Source organism: Carex rostrata, chromosome 11 (assembly GCF_964058835.1).
Source record: "Carex rostrata chromosome 11, lpCarRost1.2, whole genome shotgun sequence".
Classification (NCBI taxonomy): domain Eukaryota; kingdom Viridiplantae; phylum Streptophyta; class Magnoliopsida; order Poales; family Cyperaceae; genus Carex; species Carex rostrata.
The window spans coordinates 9,825,630-9,847,096 of record NC_135928.1 but is presented as its reverse complement, the minus strand read 5'-3'; the positions used below and the strand labels follow the sequence as shown (position 1 = coordinate 9,847,096).

Genomic DNA, 21,467 nt, shown 5'->3' with positions numbered 1-21,467 from the left:
TATGAATCGAATTATTGACACCAGTCAAGCAGCTTTCATTAAAAATAGATTTATCTTAGACAATGTTATACTTAGTCAGGAGATAATCCAACATTGTCACCACAATAAGGAACAAGGGGTTGTTGTTAAAGTGGACTTTGAGAAGGCATATGACAAGATAAATTGGTCATATCTTTTAGACATTTTAAAATCAAGGGGTTTTGGACAAAATTGGATACTTTGGATCCAAGAGTGGCTTTTTAGTTCTCAATCCTGCATCAATATAAATGGTCAACTTACTGATTATTTCTTTTGTAAACGGGGGGTCCGACAAGGTGATCCTTTGTCTCCATATCTGTATATTCTGGCAGCTGATACGCTTAGTAAACTTTTTCATAAGGGTAGACGTTCCAATACATTGATAGGGATAGGTCCACCAGCTATTGATCACTTACCTCCAGGGGCGGAACCAAGGCCTGGGCCAGCCCGGGCCCTGGCCCCCCCTTGGCCCAAAATTTTTACAGAGTCTTTTTAATCAAAAGAAAAGCTGGGCACCCCTTTAGCACCGAAGCAGGCCTTATGGCAGAGGAGAAAAACGTAGGCCCAATTCAAGTGGCAGAGGAGAAAAACGTAGGCCCAATTCAAGGAACATGTTGGTATGCTAAATCAAACGTAGGCCTTAAGGCAGAGGAGGAAAACACGATCTCTCTCAAGCGGCAAAGCAATCTCTGGAAAACAGAAATACGCGAATACGCGAACCATCCCAAACGGCAAACGCGAATACTCAATCTCTCTCTCTCAAGCGAAAATTGATGCCCTTCTCTTCACGCGATCAGGATTCATAAAGGTAATAATTTAGCAATTTTTAGTTTTAAATAATTGTTTGATTCAAGAGATGAGTTTGTGGTAAACGGGTAATTATCCTGAAATTAGAGTTTGATTAAAAAGTCACATCATAAGGATTGCAATATGAAATTGTGCTAGTTTTTGATTGAAATTGCTGAATGTTTTTATTCTGAGAAATAGCTAGGTACCAGGATATAACAAAATATGGTGCTTTCTTTATAGTTTTATTTTTCATATTAAATCTACTTCATTGTCATTTTTATTAGAAAATAACTAAACAATCTTTGATTTTTTGTGTAATTGGTAAATAAACAAATGTAAGAAATTTTCAGTTATAATGAAACAATTAGGCCGTTGGCAAAAAAGAGGCAGAGAGAATTTTGGAGCAACACCAGAAAATCAGGGACTGGATTGAAAATGTAAAGGAAGCAACTGAACCACATTTTTCTGAAGTACATGAGATTTTGGAAAGCTGGAAAAACAAAGCTTCGTCTAAGCTTTGATTTAAATAAAAAAAAGGGGCTTATTACTTATTTATTGACAAAATAAAATTCTTTTTTTGGTTCCATTAGAAGAGGCATTAGAAAAATTGTAGACATAAATTCTTGTTTATTCATTGTCATTTTTTTTTGTAAAATTGTAGGAATGGAGAAGTATTACAAACCTACGTCAAGAAGTAATGAAACTGAAAGTAGTTCGCAAAAGAAAGCACGTGTCGAGTTGAGTCCAAGTGATATAATTGCCGATCCAGGACTTCGCAAACCAATTGACGAGTATGACAAGGAAATTAGAGATCAAGTTAGAAGAGCATACTTATTGAATGGTCCAACTCAACCAATTGGCCATACTTTTCCTCGTAAACAACAAGGAGATCATTTCAGAAGTTTTCAAGAATCATGGTTCAAGAAGTTTGATTGGTTAGAATATAGTGTAGAAAACGATTCAGCCTATTGCTTTTATTGTTATCTTTTTAAGCAACCAGTAAGGAGTGATAAATTTGGATATGAAATCTTCACACGACAAGGGTTTAACAATTGGAGGAAAGCATTGGACGCATTCAAGGAACATGTTGGTGGAGTAAATTCTTGCCACAATAATGCAAGACGACATTGTCAAGATTTCAAAAATCAGAGACAGAGTGTGTCACACGTGTTCTCTTCACATAGCAAGGAAGCCGAGATTGCATATAGAGTTCGCCTCACTTCTATTTTACATGTTACAAGATTTCTCTTATTGCAAGCTCTTGCTTTTCGTGGACACAATGAGACTTCTAGTTCTAGCAACAGAGGAAACTTTTTGGAGTTACTAAGCTGGTATAAAGAAAAAAATCCCGAAGTTGCTAAAGTGCTTTATGAAAATGCTCCTGGAAATAATCAGATGACTTCCCCGCTCATACAGAAAGAGATGGTGAAGGCTTGTGCACAAGAGACCACACTTGTCATTCTTGATGAGGTTGGAGATAAGTTGTTTTCTGTACTTATTGATGAGTCTCGTGATGCATCGATAAAGGAGCAAATGGCTGTGGTTGTGAGGTTAGTAACTAATACTTTAAATTTAATTATTATTATTGTTAGTAACATTCTTAACTTTATTGTTGTTGCTATGTAGATTTGTGAACCAGACTGGGCATGTGATTGAGAGATTTCTTGGTGTTGAGCATGTTTCTGATACTACTGCGTCTTCATTAAAAGTAGCATTAGAGGGTTTGTTTGCTCGTCATGGTTTATCCATCTCTAGACTACGAGGGCAGGGGTACGATGGCGCCTCAAACATGAGAGGAGAATTCAATGGATTGCAAAGACGAATTTTGAATGAAAATCCTTATGCCTTTTATATCCATTGTTTTGCTCATCAGTTGCAGTTGGTGGTAGTTGCTGTTGCAAAGTGCAGTTCATCTGTAGCTGATTTCTTTAACTATACAAGTTTAATTGTCAATACTGTAGGTGCCTCTTGCAAAAGAAGGGATCAATTACTTCAAGATCATCATGACAGGATTGTGATGAAATTAGAGAGTGGTGATATTTTTACAGGAAGAGGAAAACATCAAGAAACTAGTCTTGCAAGACCAGGTGATACCCGGTGGGGTTCACATTACACAACTTTGGTTCGCCTCTTTACAATGTGGGACTCAGTATTGAAGGTATTGGAGAATGTGAGCGATGATGCAACTAATCCAACACAAAAAACCACAGCTGCAGGTTTGATAGAGAAAATGGAGAGCTTTGAATTTGCATTTATAATGCATCTAATGCTAAAAGTTTTGGGTTGTACTAACGAGTTATCACATGCATTGCAAAGGAAAGATCAGAATATCGTTCATGCAGTTAATTTGATTGTGGTTACAAAGCAAAATTTGCAACATATGAGGGACAATGGGTATGATGAACTATTGGAAGAAGTTAAGGGTTTTTGTATGAAGATGGAAATTCCCGTGCCCAATATGGATGATAAAATACCAGCAAGAGGTCGTTCAAGGCGTGATGGTCAAATGGTAAAGTATTCGCATCGCTACCATGTTGATATTTTCTTGGTTGTGCTTGACTCTCTTCTTTTTGAGATGAATGAACGATTTAGTGAAGCATCTACTAATTTGTTGAAATGCATTGCTTGTCTTGATCCGAAGGACTCTTTCTCTAAATTTGATCATGACAAACTTCTCGAACTTGCTAGTATTTATTCTGTGGATTTCTCACCCTTTGACTGTACATTTTTAAGAAGTGAACTCGGTACATTCATTTCTGATGTGAGAAATAGTACAGAATTTTCAGCTTGTCATGATCTTGCAACTTTTGCTATCCTAATGGTTCAAACCGAAAGACATTTGTGTTATCCATTGGTATATCGCCTCATTGAGTTGGCCTTGATCTTACCTGTGGCAACAGCAACAGTCGAAAGGGCATTCTCAGCAATGAAAATCATTAAGACCGAATTGCGCAATAAGATGGCCGATGAATGGATGAATGACAACATGGTTTGCTACATTGAGCGAGAGATTTTTGCTGTTATTCATGATGAAAGGATTTTGCAGCGTTTTCAAAACATGAAGACTCGAAAAATTCAACTATCACAAATTAGTAATTAGTGGTACGTTTTCTAATTGAAAATTTTAAATCATTATGATTGTGACATATAGATTCATTATAAGATTGTTTTTTTAATTTTTTCTATGTAGGTTGTTTTGATGTTTTTTTTTGTCTTCAAGGCATGAAGAACAATTCATCAAATAGGTGCTTTGTTACTTAATCTAATTTTTATTTTTGTTAAATATTTTGTTTTAAAAGTAAAAGATTATGACAATTGATAATTGTTGAATTTTTTTTTTATCATTTAATCATGTAACATGAAACTAAAATTGATATCCTGAGAAACTAGTTAGGCCCCCCCTATCGATCATTCCTGGTTACGCCACTGCTTACCTCATACCAATTGTCATTATGCGGATGACACCATTTTATTTCTAAAAGCTAAGGCAAGGAACATAGAGAAAGCTTGGTGGACATTATATGCTTTTGAGGCATTGTCGGGCATTAAAGTGAACTATGATAAAACATCCATGTATCCCATACATACACATCATATCAATGACTTTGCTCAAATTTTCCGATGTAAACCTGCCTCTTTTCCTTTCTTATATTTAGGGCTTCCGTTGCATACTCACAAACTTAAAAAAGCTGATTGGTTTTTTCTCATTGATAAAATAGAGAAAAAGCTTCAAAATTGGAAGGGTAGTCTCCTATCTATAGGGGGGAGACTCACTTTGCTTAACTCCGTATTATCAGCTGTACCACTATACTGCCTATCGATATATAAGATACCAATGTTTGTGCTAAAACGAATTGATCAAATTAGATGCAGGTTCCTTTGGCAAGGTACAACGGTTAGGAAGAAGTATTCTCTATTGAATTGGCACACAGCTTGTTTAGCTAAAGAATTTGGAGGCTTAGGGATACTTGATCTAAAACAAATGAACATTTCACTACTAATGAAATGGTGGTGGAAACTCAAAGACCCCTCCTATACAAGTGCATGGAAACACATGATTTTGACTAAATATATTCTTTCCTCTTCCTCTACCAAGTCTGAATTTTGGTCAATAATTTCTTCTTTAGATTATTTGGGATCTATTAGTGTACAATATACACCTGGCATCCAAAGTTCTGTTCTATTTTGGTCCGATATATGGTACCACAATTGCTCCATGGCAACAAAATTTCCATATTTGTTTGAACTTTGCCTTAATGCTGACATTACCCTTCAACAGGTAGTCAACACACAAGGGGATGCCCTTATGTTTAGGAGCTCATTATATGGTGTGCTATATTCTGAATGGCTTGAATTGCTCGCGATTATTAGTCATTTATCATTTACTCATTTAGAGGATAAACTAAGTTGGCGATGGGATGCACAAGGGAAATTTACCGTTAAGTCCTTGTATAAATTCTTGAATTTCCGAGGGATCAAACCGCGCCATGCTATGTTGTGGTGGACAGTCCCAATTCCTATAAAAATTAGAGTTTTTATGTGGTTGACCAATAAAAATAGAATCCTTACTCTTGATAACTTGTTGAAAAAAGGTTGGCGAGGTGATACTAAATGTCATTTCTGTCATCAACCCGAAACCAAAGATCACCTATTTGTAACATGCTCATTCACTAAACAAATTTGGTTCTTCATGGGTTCATGTCAGCAGGCTAGTATACACTGGACTAAATTTTCAGATATTGTTCATTTTGCTAACCAATTGCCTCCCCATCAAAGAGCTGCAATGCTACTCGTGTTTAGTGCAGTTTGCTGGACGATTTGGAAACATCGCAACGAGCTCTGTTTTGAATCAGGTAAGCAAAAAACAATACGACAAATCATTCTACTAATTATATCTTTGGTTCATTATTGGACAGGTCAAGTCAAGCCGCAGGTACAGGAATCCATGTCTCTTTGGATGCCAGTGGACATCGATGCTATCCCCCTTGCTAGTTGGCACCCAGACGATGACGTAGTGGACCAGAATGACGGGACTTCTTCTGCTGAGTTGGGGTACCAGATGGTCCTTTATGCAGAAGAACAACACTAGCTGGCGTGCTCGGGCAAAATTTATTGCTCCTAGTAAACTTAGATTTTTGTTGCAGTTTAGTTTCAGCCCCATGTGGTGGCTTAGAATAAATGTTGAATTCTTTTTTGTTGTTGCTGTATGTGGGTTAGCAAGAAAGATTATGTTGGCTGCTAATCATTGGGTCCTATTATGTGGTTGGTCCTAGATTTGAACATCTAATTGGTGTAAGTTAACTTTTCTAGCAATAGAAAGGGCTTAGGCCTCTTTTATCAAAAAAAAAAAATTCCGATTCGATTCCGGCTCAATCCGGATAATTTGAAAACTCAGAAGCCTCTTTAGTATTCGTCCAAATTAACAGAAATGATCGATCTGGATTCATACTCAAATTTTAAGTTACTTTATGAGATGTGAATTCATATTTCTTGAGGTGGCGTTTTTCTGAAGTAGAATGATTTTGCACGCCAAGTTCTAGGCTTGTCCGGTCGAGATCGGACTAGGTTTGAATTTACTTTTAGGTTTAATTAGCTCCAGTACCGTCCGATCAGCATTAAGATCTGTGCACACGAAAATTGAAGCAGGTCTGCACGGATTTTAATGCGGAGCACACCCATCTTAGCGTAGATCTGACGGTGATTAAAAATACTCAATTTTTCTTTATAAGTATCGTAATAGTTGAATGCAGACATTATGAAGGAATGAATTGTGAAGCATTCATAGTTCATTCTGAATATCTACATTCAGGTGTTATGCGATCATACTATTTGTTTTGATACTTCAAACTTTATTTTCAGCAATTTTCATCCGTAGATTTCAAAATACTTATAAATTCATGTGTTTAAACTTAATAAAAATAATATTATCAAAAAATTTATAACATAATTATAATAATCAAATTTATTTAAAAAATCGAAATAGACAAAATATTTGATTTGGCAATATCGGTTTTATCAGTACCAGGAAAAAACCAGTAAAACTGGTACAGAAACCACCAAGCGCAGAGTTGTTTTCTATGAAAGATCCGCTGTGGCAGAGAAAAATAAAAACAACATTGACACTTAAGCTTTACACCTGTGTATAAATAATTAAATATGCATAAATATGCTCCCCCGTATGCTCCAGGATAGGGCGATTGAAGTTTGATTTGAAAAAGTTTGTAAAAAATTTGATTTGAAATAGTTCGAAATTAATTCAAACCAAATTCAAACTAGACTTGGTTCGTTTGAAATAGGTTCGCAAACTATTCTGGTTCGAAATTCAAAGTAACGTGAAATGTTAATTTCTGCTGATGACTTAAAAGTTAAAACATAAGGCCACCCAGCCATAAGTCATAACTCGTAAGTTAGAACCCTCGCACTTAGTTCTAAAACCCTAGACGACTTTCATCTCTTGCTTTCGGCGACTACAATCACTCTTCCTTATCGTAAAAAAGTTCGTAAAAGATTCGAAATTGAGTTCGTAAAAAATTCGATTCGAAATTAGTTCAAATCAAACTTAGTTCGAAATTAATTCAAACCAAACTCAAATTGAGGTAAGTTCGATTTGGTTCGATTCGTTTGCAGCCCCACTCCAGGATCTGTGGAACATGTTTTTTATTGAAATAAATTTGATGCAATTGATGCAAATCTAAGTCGAAAATCATTCAGATTTCGAAACACAACTGTTTTGAGTAGAACTTTTTTAAAGGTTTTAATTTACTTCAATAAAAGTAGGTTGGGATTTTATTTTTTTTGGACAATCTTGATATACACTTTCAAATCATTATAGACATTTTATTTCTTTTATTTATTATTTGTAAATTCATCTTCATACTATTTAAAATTTCATGTTTATTGGATCATGTGCCATTAAATATAAATCGTTGTAATTACATGTCAATTGATGAACTATATAACTAGCATAAAAATTTATCGTTTTTCATTATATATATGAAATGCATAGATATATAGTATATTTCACTTATTGGATTATAAAAATATAAAATATTCTTTTACGGTTGTCCAAATTGTCAAGTTAATAATTTTAATGAATTTCCATCCCACTAACTTCGGCTAGGTTTGGTAGTTATGAAAGCTATGTTTGAATATGGACCTTATGAAACTAGCTTGTAGCTTTCAATGGACCTTATGAAACTTCTTTGTAATTTATTTGTGGGATTTTTGGTCAAGATGCTTGTTACATTTTTTCTTTAATAATTTAAAAGAATATCGAAAGCTTTTCTAATGATCAATTGAAAATATAAAGTAATTAATTATTTTTCGGTGATATTATGATGCATTGTTAATTTTATTTTTCATGCACAATAGTGATGAGTGAGCAAAAATAAAAAAATACAAATCCTCTGATTTACAGAATACATATAATTCATTTTGAATATTTTAGCATTTTATTCGTTCGATTCAGTCTCTCTTTACTTTTTATCAGTGTAACTGGCATAGCCAGGATTTCCATCAGTGATAAGCAAAAACAATTATTATTAATTTATTATTGTTTTATTGAAATTATTATATTAGACAAGGGTTCCTATATCTCATATTTTATATCTATTGATCCGAACCGTTCAACATGATGTTTATACTAAAATATGTCTGGGGTGAAATTTTATTATTTTTGAAAAAAATTTACTATTTTTTAAGATAGGTTCAAAATCACTGTTTTTGGACATTTAAAAAAAATAAAGATTTTCTACCCATTTTAAAAAATAGTAAAAAAATTTCAAAAATTATAAAATTTCATCCCAACCATATTTTAGTATGGATATCATATTGAACGGTTCGGATCGACAATTTAGACTTTGAAAACGAATATATAAAATATGAGGTATGATGAGGTATGAAAGGCATGAGACATTGGAACCCTCCTCTTTATTAATATATTATTACATAATTAACATTGGAAGCATAATCGATAATTGACTATGAATCAAAATTGAAAAAATTGGTAGGAATTGATCAAATCAGATCGAAAAATTGTTAAGTTAAAAAAATAATCTAAATCATTGAAGAATTAAGTTTTACTTTGAAACATAGTTCACAAGATTTTTCCATTAAATTCAGTCTATTTTTGAACATTCAAATCTTGTAAAATAATTTAATACATTACATTAAATTTCAGGATATTACTTTGTAAAACGATATAGCCTATTCCTTCGGAAAAAAACATGTTTATTGTGGTCTCACTATCAGATCATTCCTCTTGTTGTTATATTTCAAAATAGATTGATGAAAGCTCTACCAAATTTGCAGCGACATATTCAATTTCATTGATTGAAAACTTTCACTCAATTAGAGATATGCAAAATTCAACTTCAACAGTAGACAAAATTCAGATCCAAACCAACTATATATGAGTTTAGTATTACTTTTCAAAATAAAAAATAGCCAGTCATTTACCCTAGCTTGAATGTATGTGGTTCCACCACTGATCAGTTTGCTCTTGTATCATGTTTTTCTCCCCTCATTCAAAGATATATTTGATGCGCTAAGGTGTAATTTCACTTTAAAATATTACAATTTTTGTGTTTTTCAATTGAATTATTGTGTAGTTAATCACGATGTTTATTATATTATATATGTCTTGAATATTTCACAATAATATTTATTTGTACTCACAATTTTTTTATGGAGGGAATTTCATATATACTCCTAAAAAAATTCAAAATTACATGTCCACCTCTAAAATTCATAATTATATGCATACGTACTCTTCTAAACTTTAAATCTCACAAATTTATTCATTTTATCGTCTTTTCTATTAAAACTCACTTTAAATTAATGAAGTACCCATTTTATCATTTATTGAAAAATTAAATATATGTAGTATGTTTTAGAAAAAATTCAGTATTCTAATTTGACATTTTTCAAGGACAAATGAGTCATTCATCTACTTCTGACGTTTACATGGTGGCATTTAGGTATATGCATGAGTAAGCTTCTGAAATGATCCATTTGTTGTCAGATACCGACCAATTAGAAAACTGACATTTTTCTAAACATGCTATTAGTTTTAATTTAATGAAGGGTAAAATGAGTACTTCATAAATTTTAAATGAGTTTTAATAGAAAAGACAATAAAATGGTTACATTTGTGAGTTTTTGAAGTTTAGAAGACTAAATATGTAATTATGAATTTTAGAGGGGGAATACGTAATTTCAAAGTTTTTGAGGGGTATACATGAAATTTATTATTTTTAGAATGCAAAATAAGTTCTGTAGAAATTCGTTTTATAATTTAAAAATTAATGCTTCCTTCAACCCATATTTTTCTCGAAGGGAATTAAGTCCCTTTAATAACCTTAATAATTATAAATTTATAATAAAACTTGAAAATTTTATGGGTTTTCTTACATGTATCATGCTTGTGGGAAGATATAATAGGGAGCAGATAATATATCTTTTTTAAGTTAAGTCTTCTAAAAAAAAATGTTTCCATTATGTGTCCCCAAATCTCAATTTGCAACTCTTTTTTTTTTTTGACAATTTGCAACTCATCCGATCCACATTTGTTTACATTTCAGCAACTCAAATGAGTTTTTAAATAACTGTTAATCATTTTTTTAAAATAAAAGTCTCTAAAGTTTCTAACTCTCAGAGTCCTGAAATAGTTTTTAAAGTTTCTATTAAGTCACGTCAGCAACAAATTTAAAAAAAAAAAAAATTTAAACCAATCATTTGATCAGTATAAAGTTTATAAATAATTTCTTAATAAGAGACCTTGCTGCATCTAAATAAGAAACTATCTCATATGTCTGAAACTGATTAGAAATTATCAAATCAAATACAAAACTCTAATAATATCATATATGTAGATTATTAAATAAAAAACTCTCTTATATCTCTGAAACTGATTAAAAATTGCTCCAGATTAAAAACTCTATAATAATATCAAAAGATGTAGATGCTCTCAAGTTTTTGTACGCCAGATTTTATCAAATTTGGTCCTTGTTTTCCTAAAAAAAAAGTCTCACTTTGCAACCCACAGCCTGTCAACTCATGAGCTGTAAGCTAGGTGTTGGGCTTTCCTCTTGTCTTGACTGCCAACTGGAAGAGTATAAACCACTATATTAGTTCTACAAGTAATGGTTGTGTGACTAAGAATTTATCAAGTACCTGTTCCTAATTTCCAAAGTTGACCGAGTCCCTTTCAGCAGCTCTTATTATTTTTAAATAAAAGCTATTCCTTTTGAGTTCTCACCTGCAGAAGGACCACGAAAATTTATAAAACACAACTTACAGGAACTTGCTGAGTATTTTCCAAATGCTATGAAACTTTATATTGTTATAAAATTTTAAAAATAATAAAGAATAAGCTGACAACCATGTATATTTGACAGTCATAAAAGTCAATACAAATTTAAATAAAATTATTGATATATTCTCTATAGTTTAATGTCTTATTCAGGATATAAACCTTTCTTTATTATAGAGATACTTAAATTTAATATCAATAATTCTTCAAACCAATCATAGAATGATCAATAATATTCTAATTGGTCATTGTCTAGTTGTTCTAGATAGTTGTTTCTTTGCTTATTAGTTTCAATCAAAGAGTACCAAAGTTTTTCTAATTCTTTTACTAATAGAATTATCAATTAATTAATATTTTTATTTTTTATTCGGCCCCATTGATTGCAATATAATATTACCAATTTATCTTTACACACTTGAGCCCGTAATTTCTTTTAAAAAAAAATTATGGTCCATTAAGCAATCCTGCATTTTGTTGTTGTCAGAAAATATCTTCATACCGTGGAAGCAACAGAGCAATTTCGCTAGATTGAGAAAATAAACAAGCAAGATATTACAGCATTTTGAATTTTGAATTATATAAAGAAAAAACATGTTATCTTATGAAAATTTGTAGAATCATGAATAGGAAAAACCCAGTACTAGTTAATTAAATTCTTCTACATGAGAAACTAGTATTAAAAGACATTTCTCTGTGGGAAAGGCTCTCGTTAATTGTTGTTCTATTGAGTAGGGTTCTAAATAGCCCACTATAGCGTTTTTGGATCATAAAAGTTATGGCGCTATAGCACGCTATATATAGCGGCACAATATAACAATAGCGTTGTTTTTTTTACTGTTCCGCTATGACGCGATAAACGCTATTTAAACCTTTGCTATTTACCTTTTTCTAACCTGAATCTAACGAATTGAAAAAGTAAACTGTAAACTGGATGATATATTGCATTTATCTTTTCACGGAAAACTTAATTTGAAAAGTTCTGGATAATACGGTATACATACCGTGGAAGCAACAGAGCAACTTCGTTAGATTGAAGAAAATAAACAAGCAAGATATTGCAGCATTTTGAATTTTGAATTATATAAAGAAAAAAAAATGTTATTATATATAGTTCAAAACAGTTTATAATAACTTCCTTTTCTAAAGGAACAGCACATTGTCGAAACTCAAAACCGATCAGGTGAACAGGTCCACCCAGTATTATATATAGGAAGCGTCTAATTGTCCACAGCTTTTTGTCCACCATTTATCCACAGCTTTGACTTGCGCAAATACTGTAAAATTATTTCTACATGCTCTATAATTATACAATATATCACATAAAATATATCAGTTAATCACAAAACATTCAGCAACTATTTGAAGTGGTCCCATGATAGTTAGAAAAAGATTGCAACTTGCACAACAGGACAAAATAAATGTACTTTCAAACTGTATTTTTGGAAATTACAGTTATAGGAAGTTATTGGCAGTTAGAGTTAGTTATTAGCGGTTATTGGCAGTTAGAGTTAATTATTAGCGTCTGCACTGGGTTGAATCTTGTATACTGTAAAATTGAATCTTGTATACTGTAAAATTGAATCTTGTATACAGTAAAATTTTCAATTGAATCTTGTATACTGTAAAATTGAATCTTGTATACAGTAGAATTTTCAATTGAATCTTATATACTGTAAAAATTAAATCTTGTATACAGTAGAATTTTCAATTGAATCTTGCATACTGTAAAATATATACTGTAAAATTGAATCTCGTATACTGTAAAATTTTCAAATAATATTGTAAATTTTCAATTGAATCTTGTATACTGTAAAAAGACAGTTAGATGAGAGTAGATAAGGTTGTGGATAAATGGTGGACAAAACCCAGTGGACAGAAACCTTTTCTCTTATATATATAATTTCTTGCTTATGATTTTCAGTTTACTAATAGGTACTTCTGTGTGTGTGTGTCTATATATATATATATATATATATATATATATATGAGTAAGCTACCATGCTTTGCAAATTAAAGTGAGTGTTTTAATTTGCGCTCATATCTCTAGTTTCAAAGTTCGAATAGTCAATCCGAACTTCTCAACATGTTCTTCATATTGAAATATGCTTAGAGACCAAATTTTACATTTTTTGGAAATTATTATTATTTTTTTAGAAGTTTTCAAAATGAGTGTTTTTCATTAAATAAAAAATAATAAAAAATTCAGAACATGTTGAGAAGTTCAAATTAACTATTTGAACTTTGAAATTAGAGATATGAACGTAAATTAAAACACCTATTTTAATTTGCAAAACATAGTAGCCTTACTATATATATATATATAGAGAGAGAGAGAGAGATGGGCTATGGTGCATTGCAATGTATGAACCCTCTTATGCATTGCACTATAAATCATGGATTTAAAGTCCAAACGACCGATCCGAACCGTTCATCTTGTTCTTCATATTAATATGTGCTTGGGAGACCAAATTTTACATTTTTTTGGAATTTTTTTACTATTTATTAAGCAATTTTGAAAGTCGCTGATCTGATGGTCCAGAAAATTTTACTGTTTTTACTGTTCACAGCAAAACAGCAATTTTCAAAAATACTTAATAAATAGTAAAAAAATTCCAAAAAATATAAAATTTGGTCTCCAAGCACATTTCAATATGGATTAAACATCTAACGGTTCGGATCGGTCGTTTGGACTTTAAATCCGTGATTATAGTGCAATGCATAAGGGGGTTCATGCATTGCAATGCACCAGCCCATCTCTCTCTCTCTCTCTCTCTCTCTCTCTATATATATATATAGGAGGGTTCAAATGCCTCTATTTTTTGTGCCTCCATCATACCTCCATTTTTTAAAAACATTAATAACTCAAAATTTAAAGCTTAAAAGTCAAAATAAAACCGTTAGATGTGATCTATGTTATTTTCTTTATGTGCTAAAAAAAATCACATTTGAATTTTGTTTTTATGTGAATCAATAAGTTGAAAAATCAACGTCTAGAAATTATCCACAAGTTCGTTTTTCAGTATATATATTGTTTCTTTGCTTATTAGTTCCAATCACAGAGTACCAACGTTTTTCTAATTCTTTTACTAATAAAATTATCAATTAATTAATAATTTTATTTTTTATTTGGCCCCATTGTTGCAATATAATATTACCAATTTATCTTTACACACTTGAGCCCCTAATTTCTTTTTAAAAAAAATTATGTCCATTAAGCAATCCTGCATTTTGTTGTTATCAGAAAAATCTCTTCATACCGTGGAAGCAACAGAGCAATTTCGCTAGATTGAGAAAATAAACAAGCAAGATATTGCAGCATTTTGAATTTTGAATTGTATAAAGAAAAGAAAAAAAAGTGTTATTATATATAGAGTTCAAAACAGTTTATAATAACTTCCTTTTCTAAAGGGACAGCACATTGTCAAAACTCAAAACCGATCAGGTGAACAGGTCCATCCAGTATTATATATATAATTTCTTGCATATGATTTTCAGTTTTCTAATAGGTAAATTAGGTGACGCTCTGGTACTTCGTAAAGCAACTTAATTGTACTTGTCTTGTATTATGAATTTATGATAATATATATAATTCCGGGTGGAGTTTTTGTCCAAAGGGATTTGGACAAAATCTAATCCAAAGTTAGTTGTAAACCGTCCAATCTATGTTAAAATTTACACGGATGGTTTAGATTTACAGATCCATTTAAAGTTATTAAGTTTTAAATATGTTGATACGAATCTTAAAGCAAATCAAATGGTAAGCCCTGACTTTGGATGAGATTCTGTCCAAAGCCCTTTGTACAAAATTCAATTCCTATAATTCCAACACGCAACTTGCCATATTGGAGGCCCCACAACGAAGTAAGCAGACTTTCTTGAATGCTTTACATTTGGCCAAGTCAAGTCAATGACGAACGTGGTTTACAATATTCCGTGTATATGAAAATTCTTAACATTGCTTCGTCGAAACCCTCCATTCAAAATCAATCAATCAATTATTAATAATTCATACATGATAACTTGGAGGCTTCAAACTATTAACCCGCGTTCTCCATTCCATTATATATACAAACAGCTTAAAGGAATGTTAACCAGAATATTTTTACCACTTTCAAAACATCTAATTAACCATCATCCCTTTTCAATCAGTTCCCAATGTCTGACTGCATAGGCTTAGCTACCTCATCATGCGAATGCTTGAATGCCGTTGGTGTGCCGGCTGCTGTCGCAGCTGAATTTCGCTCCTACTTCGTTCAAGATAATTGGTTCTCTCTCAAAACTGCGAAAGAAAACTTACAAGCTGTTCAAACAGTAGTAAACACTAAGGTTGCCAGAGAAATTGAAAGGCAAAGGGGTATTAATCCTCAAGTTCAGTTGTGGTTGAGTCGAGTAGAAGATATCATCATGGATAAATCACTCGAGGAAGAATTTGATAAGCTTATGCTCTGCGGGTGCAACCTCTCTCGCCGACGCAAGCTAGGGAAGCGAATTATAAAGAAGCTCGAGTATGTGAAAGGCCTGATAGAAGAAGAGAAGCAATTTACAGATGTTGGTGTTGATCTGCCAGTTGATCCGGTAAATATGATACCAGTAGCAAAGACGTTTGGCATGGATTCGATGCTAAACCAGCTCCATGAATACTTCGAGGACCATGAGAGGTTCATCATTGGTGTGTGGGGGGAGGGAGGGGCTGGTAAGACCACTCTTCTAAATGCATTCAATAATCAGCTCATGGATTGTAGCGATTTCCATGCGGTGATTTTGATTGATGTATCCAACTCGGAGATTCTGAATGTGAAGGTCATCCAACGCACAATTGTCGATCGGTTGGGATTGCCGTGGGTTGATTCAGACACCGAGGTTGCTCGAGCCATGTTGTTGATGAAGGCTTTGTCAAAAAAGCGGTTCGTAATTCTGTTTGATGATGTTCGAAAGAAATTTCAGCTCGAAGATATCGGCATACCATTACCCAATACCGATAATGGATCAAAGATCATTCTCGCCTCTCGCGAACATGATGTCTGCATCCAGATGGGCGCGCAACATAGCCTGATCAAGATGCAATTGTTAGACAATCATGCTTCATGGGATCTCTTCTTTAGTAATCTTAGTACTGATGCTCAGCGTTCCATACAATCTAGTTATTCCATCAAGGCGCGAGCTGAGACCATCACTAAAAGCTGCCAGGGCTTGCCACTTGCTCTAAATCTCATAGGCTGTGCAGTGGCCGGGCTAAAGAGACCAGATGACTGGAGATATGCCATGATGGCCATGGGTTCGGGAGAAATTGGAGGTGTCGACGAGATATCTCTAATATTGAAGTATAGCTACGATAAGCTCGACTCAACTACCAAGAAATGTTTTCTCTACTGTACTCTGTTCCCTGAGTACAGTTCAATCCAGAAACATCAGCTTGCGGACTACTGGATTGCTGAAGGTTTTATACTAGCAACTGAGCGATGGAAAGGCTATGTGATGATAAACAAGCTAATTTCAGCGTGTTTGCTCCAAGAAACAAACTCTGGACTAAAGGTAAGGCTGCATAATATAATTCGCCACTTTGGTCTATGGTTAATGAGACAGGAGAACAATTTCCTTGTACAATCTGGTCAAAATCTTGAGAGCCCACCAGATATCGAGCAATGGAACGGGCCTAAGAGGATATCGCTCATGTCTAATGACATTAAACATGTTTCCTTTTCACCCAACTGCAGTAACCTTGAAACCTTGCTGCTCCAGAATAATCCAAATTTAACAAGCCTCGGTCCCAAATTCTTTAAATCCATGATTAATCTCAAAGTTCTCGATCTCTCAAACACTGGTATAAAAGAGCTGCCTGAATGTGATCCATTATGCCAGTTGCAATATCTGAACCTAAGCCAGACACCAATTACAAAACTGCCCAGAAGGTTTTGGGTCTTGAAGGAGTTGAGATACCTTGATCTAAGTCTAACAGAAGCACTCGAGGAGACTTACGATAATTGTTCTAAATTACTAAAGCTACGGGTCCTTAACCTTTTTCGGAGCCACTATGGTATCCGTGATGTATCTAACCTGAATCTGGATACCTTGAAAGAACTAAAATTTCTGGGAATTACCATTTGTACCGAAGATGTTCTGAAGAAGTTGAAGAGGACAGATCCGTTGGTGAAACCAACACATAGATTGAGCCTAACAAATTGCCCGCGTATGAAATCGGTCCATGTTACTGATTTCAATCAAATGGAACATCTTCAAGAGCTTTACATTGAATCATGTCCAAAACTAAGTGAACTAGTGATGGATCAAGACGACGGGGGAGTATCAAATCTGCGGGTGTTAACTCTCCAGGATTTACCCAACCTTGACACCATATTGGTTAAAACACTGCCACATTATTTCAGAAGACTGCGAGAACTGACAATCTATGAGTGCCACAAGTTAGAAAATCTCAATTGGGTTGCAAGGCTTGAATCACTTGAGAAACTCGTTGTATCCCGTTGCAATGGAATGGTGCACTTGTCGACAAAGGGGGAGCATGGGATGCAAATCAGAAATGATGGTATGTCTGAAGAAGAACAAGTACAAACACTGGTTGAAGAGGCATCTGAAATAAAAATCAGTGAAAAGAAGAAGATGATTGATGAAGAATTTGAAGAAAACATTGAGTTTCCAAAATTGAGATCGCTTATATTGAGTGACATGGAAAATCTGGTGAGCATTTTTAGTCCCAGAAAATTTCCTTCTCTGGAGACTATTAGAGTTCAAAACTGTCCAAATTTGGTTAGATTACCAGTAAGCCATGGGCACAAAATTATCAAACTTCGGCAGATACGCGGCTCTTCAGAATGGTGGAATAGACTAGAATGGGATAATATGGAAACCAAAAGAGGCCTGGAGAAGTACTTCATGGAAATTTGAAGTCATCATTCGTGTGGGTATATAAATGGATTTCAGTTGTTGGTGTTGGCAGAATATGGTTTATCAGTAGTTCTGATTGTAATTTTTGTTTCTAATAAAATTCTATTGATTAATTAATTTGAATAAATATTCTGGCACTGATGAGTTTTTTTGAATGAAATGTTATGAAGGTTTTCACATAAACCCAACGGTAAATAATGTGTTTTGAATTCATGACCTCCTAAATGGTTGGTTTGTGAGGGAAGGTTTAAATAGCGGATAGCGGATTTATAGCAGTGAGCAAATGTCATAGCGGATAGCGGGCAATTAGCAGATGATATTTGTAACTAGCAAAAATGTTTTTGATTATTTTTTGTACTCTGTAGGAAATGAAATTACCAATAAAAATGATTTGAAAATACAAAGTCATGTAACAGGTGTTTAGTAACAAAAATATACAAATGGGGGAGATTTTAGAAAATTCCACTAAATTAGGGAAACAAATCCACTATATCCGTTGAAAAGAATACCCAATTTTCATTAATTATGATGCCAAATGGGCAATGAAACCCAATGGTCCTCCGTCTAATGAAAATAGAGCTGTATTTTTTTTTTCCATAAGATTATAAGCGTTTATATATGTAGGGCTGTACCTTCTATTAATGATGTTTAGTACTGGTCTGCCACTGGCATGTACCGGATTTACTTCGGCTGTGCTAGCCTTTCGTTTGTTTTTCTGGTCTTTTGGATTACATTGTTGTTTAGTTGATTAACCCCACATTTTCCGAACTGATAAGAAACAGAGGAGGAGAATTGCCTTCTAATTCTTGTATTTAGCTGTTTGGAGTCCCTGTATACTGGTCAGTGTGCTTATGTTTTATACGAATTAAGAACATTTTATAGACTGAAACACCGGGAAACATTATATATATTCAGAGTGCTTGCTTCTTGGTCAGTGTGCTGTGTGGAGTCCCTGTATACTGGTCAGAGTGCTTGCTTCTGATTTCTGAATCTGTTTATTTCATTGAAATTTACAGCCCGACGAGATACTTATTGGGCCTTGACCCAATTTTACGGTAAGCAATTGAAAGTAGGTGGAAAGCCTCGGCCCATTTCAAAGTTGTATCAAATTTTATTATTATCATTTTTTTATAAAATCGGAGTAGAAAGAAAGTCCGATTAGGCCAGGAAGAAGGAATGCGTATCCTCTGCATTAACTCAAAAGGAATTTTTTGAATTAATGAATCTCAACCGTCTAATTTTAAACGGAGTCAATTCAACCCTAGTTTATGATATAGGGGCTCTTTAATATTAGTGCAGAACTAATTTGTGCAAATCTTAAGATAGATCAGATGGTCAGGATTCATTAACTCAAAAGATTCCGTTTTGAGTTAATGCAGATGATACGAATTCAGGAAGAAGGGGGCCACCACGGCACACACGGTGATTTTATGAAAAATAGTGAATTTCTCAAAAATAATATAAAAAAATAGTAAAAGAAAGTAAAATTTAATCTCCAAACACATTTATTATGGAATCTAAATATACTAACTGAGAAATGATCAACAGATAGAAAAAAACATTAAAATCATTCAGATTTCAGAATACATCCGTTTTAAATTCTTTGGTTAGAGGCAGTGTTCCAAATAGTGACGATATAGTGTTTTCGAATTCAAACCGTTGAAATTCATGTACTTAATGAGTGTTATATGTAAACGCAAAATTTTGAAAGTTTCGAGTTTATTTGCTACAAGGTCAAGCGGTCAAAGAAATGATAAAAATTGAATATATAAAACAACTTACAAATTAACTTATAAAATGTTCATTTCTTTGACCGCCTGACCTTGTAGCAAATAAACTCGAAACTTTCAAAATTTTGCATGTACATGCACCATTCATTAAGTACATGAATTTTAACGATTTGAATTCCGCATTTGAAATCGATCCGATATACTTTTGGAGTTGTGTTCACCAAACTCTCTTGATGAGCACATTACACCCTAACTTTGCTCTTCATGAACCGAATTACAAGAGAGAGGAGGAGACTTATATTATACGGGGTAAAAGAATAGAGGAGTTTATCATGGAACAAGCCACATGGCAAGGAGTGCCACGTTGGCATTTTTTTTATTATTCTTTGCAAAGGATAAGATGGAATTTTACATATTAAACCTTCATATTTACTAATATTGTAAATAAATCCAAAATAAATTTCATAACAATAAATAAGATTACCGGATGTTACACAAATAGGACATTCCTCTACTTCTGACGTTTAGATACATATGCATGAGTAAGCTTTTGAAATGACCCATTTGTTATCAGATACCGACCAACTAGAAAACTGACATTTTTCTAAACATGCTATTAGATTTAATTTTTAATGAAGGGTAAAATGAATACTTCATAAATTTAAAATGAGTTTTAATAGAAAAGACAATAAAATAGGTAAATTTGTGAGTTTTTGAAGTTTAGAAGAGTAAATATGTAATTATGAATTTTAGAGGGGGGCCGGATACGTAATTTCAAAGCTTTTGAGGGTATACATGAAATTTCCCATTTTTTTAATGCAAAATAAGTTCTGTAGAAATTCGTTTTGTAATTTAAAAATTAATGTCTCCTTCAACTGATATAATTCTCGTAGGGAAGTCCCTTGAATAACCTTAATAATTATAAATTTCTAATAAAACTTGAAATTTTTATGGGTTTTGTTACATGTATCATGCTTTTTTTTTTTTGAACTAGCAAGTTTGTGCATAATTAAACTAGTTGAAGAAAAATAGGGAGCAGATAATATACCCTTTTTAAGTTAAGTCTTCTAAAAAAATGTTTCCATTATGTGTCCCCAAATCTCAATTTGCATTTTTTTTAATGACAATTTGCAACTCATCCGATCCGCGTTTGTCTACATTTCAGCAACTTAAATGAGTTTCTAAATGATTATTAATTACTTTTTAAAAATTAAAATATCTAAAGTTTGTAATTCTCACATTCCTAAAATAGTTTTTAGAATTTCTATTAAGTTACGTCATCAACAAATTAAAAAAGAGAAATAATTTGAATCTGTCATTTGGCTAGTATAGAGTTTATAAACAGTTTCTTAATAAAAAACTTTACTGCATAGTTTCTAAATAAGAAATTCTCTCATATCACTGAAACTGATTAGAAACTGCCATATCATATTAGAAACTCTAATAATATCATATATGTAGATTTTTAAATAAAAAAATCTCTTGTATTTCTGAAACTGGTTAAAAACTGTCGTATCATATTAGAAACTCTAATAATAATACCAGAAATGTACATGTTCTCAAGTTTTTGTACGCCAGATTTTATCAAATTTGATCCTTGTTTTTCCTCGAAAAGTCTCACTTTGCAACCCACAGTGCGTCATGACTCATGAGCTGTAAGCTGTTGGGCTTTCCACTTAACTGCCAATTGGAAAAGTGTAAACCACTGTATTTAGGGG

General features: G+C 33.1%; 2 protein-coding genes across 2 annotated transcripts; both read left to right on the top strand.

The window, feature by feature from the left end:
• The first annotated feature begins 1,440 nt into the window (after positions 1-1,440).
• LOC144562078 (uncharacterized) lies at positions 1,441-4,016 on the top strand. The gene is made up of 2 exons (XM_078311216.1): positions 1,441-2,357; positions 2,434-4,016. Exons 1-2 carry the CDS (start codon positions 1,471-1,473, stop codon positions 3,905-3,907), a joined length of 2,361 nt encoding a protein of 786 aa, XP_078167342.1. The 5' UTR covers positions 1,441-1,470; the 3' UTR covers positions 3,908-4,016.
• Positions 4,017-15,202: 11,186 nt separating this feature from the next.
• LOC144561884 (disease resistance protein RPS2-like) lies at positions 15,203-18,161 on the top strand. Its single transcript, XM_078310984.1, has one exon. The coding sequence runs from the start codon at positions 15,275-15,277 to the stop codon at positions 18,017-18,019; it is 2,745 nt and encodes a 914-aa protein (XP_078167110.1). The 5' UTR covers positions 15,203-15,274; the 3' UTR covers positions 18,020-18,161.
• The last annotated feature ends 3,306 nt before the right edge of the window (positions 18,162-21,467 follow it).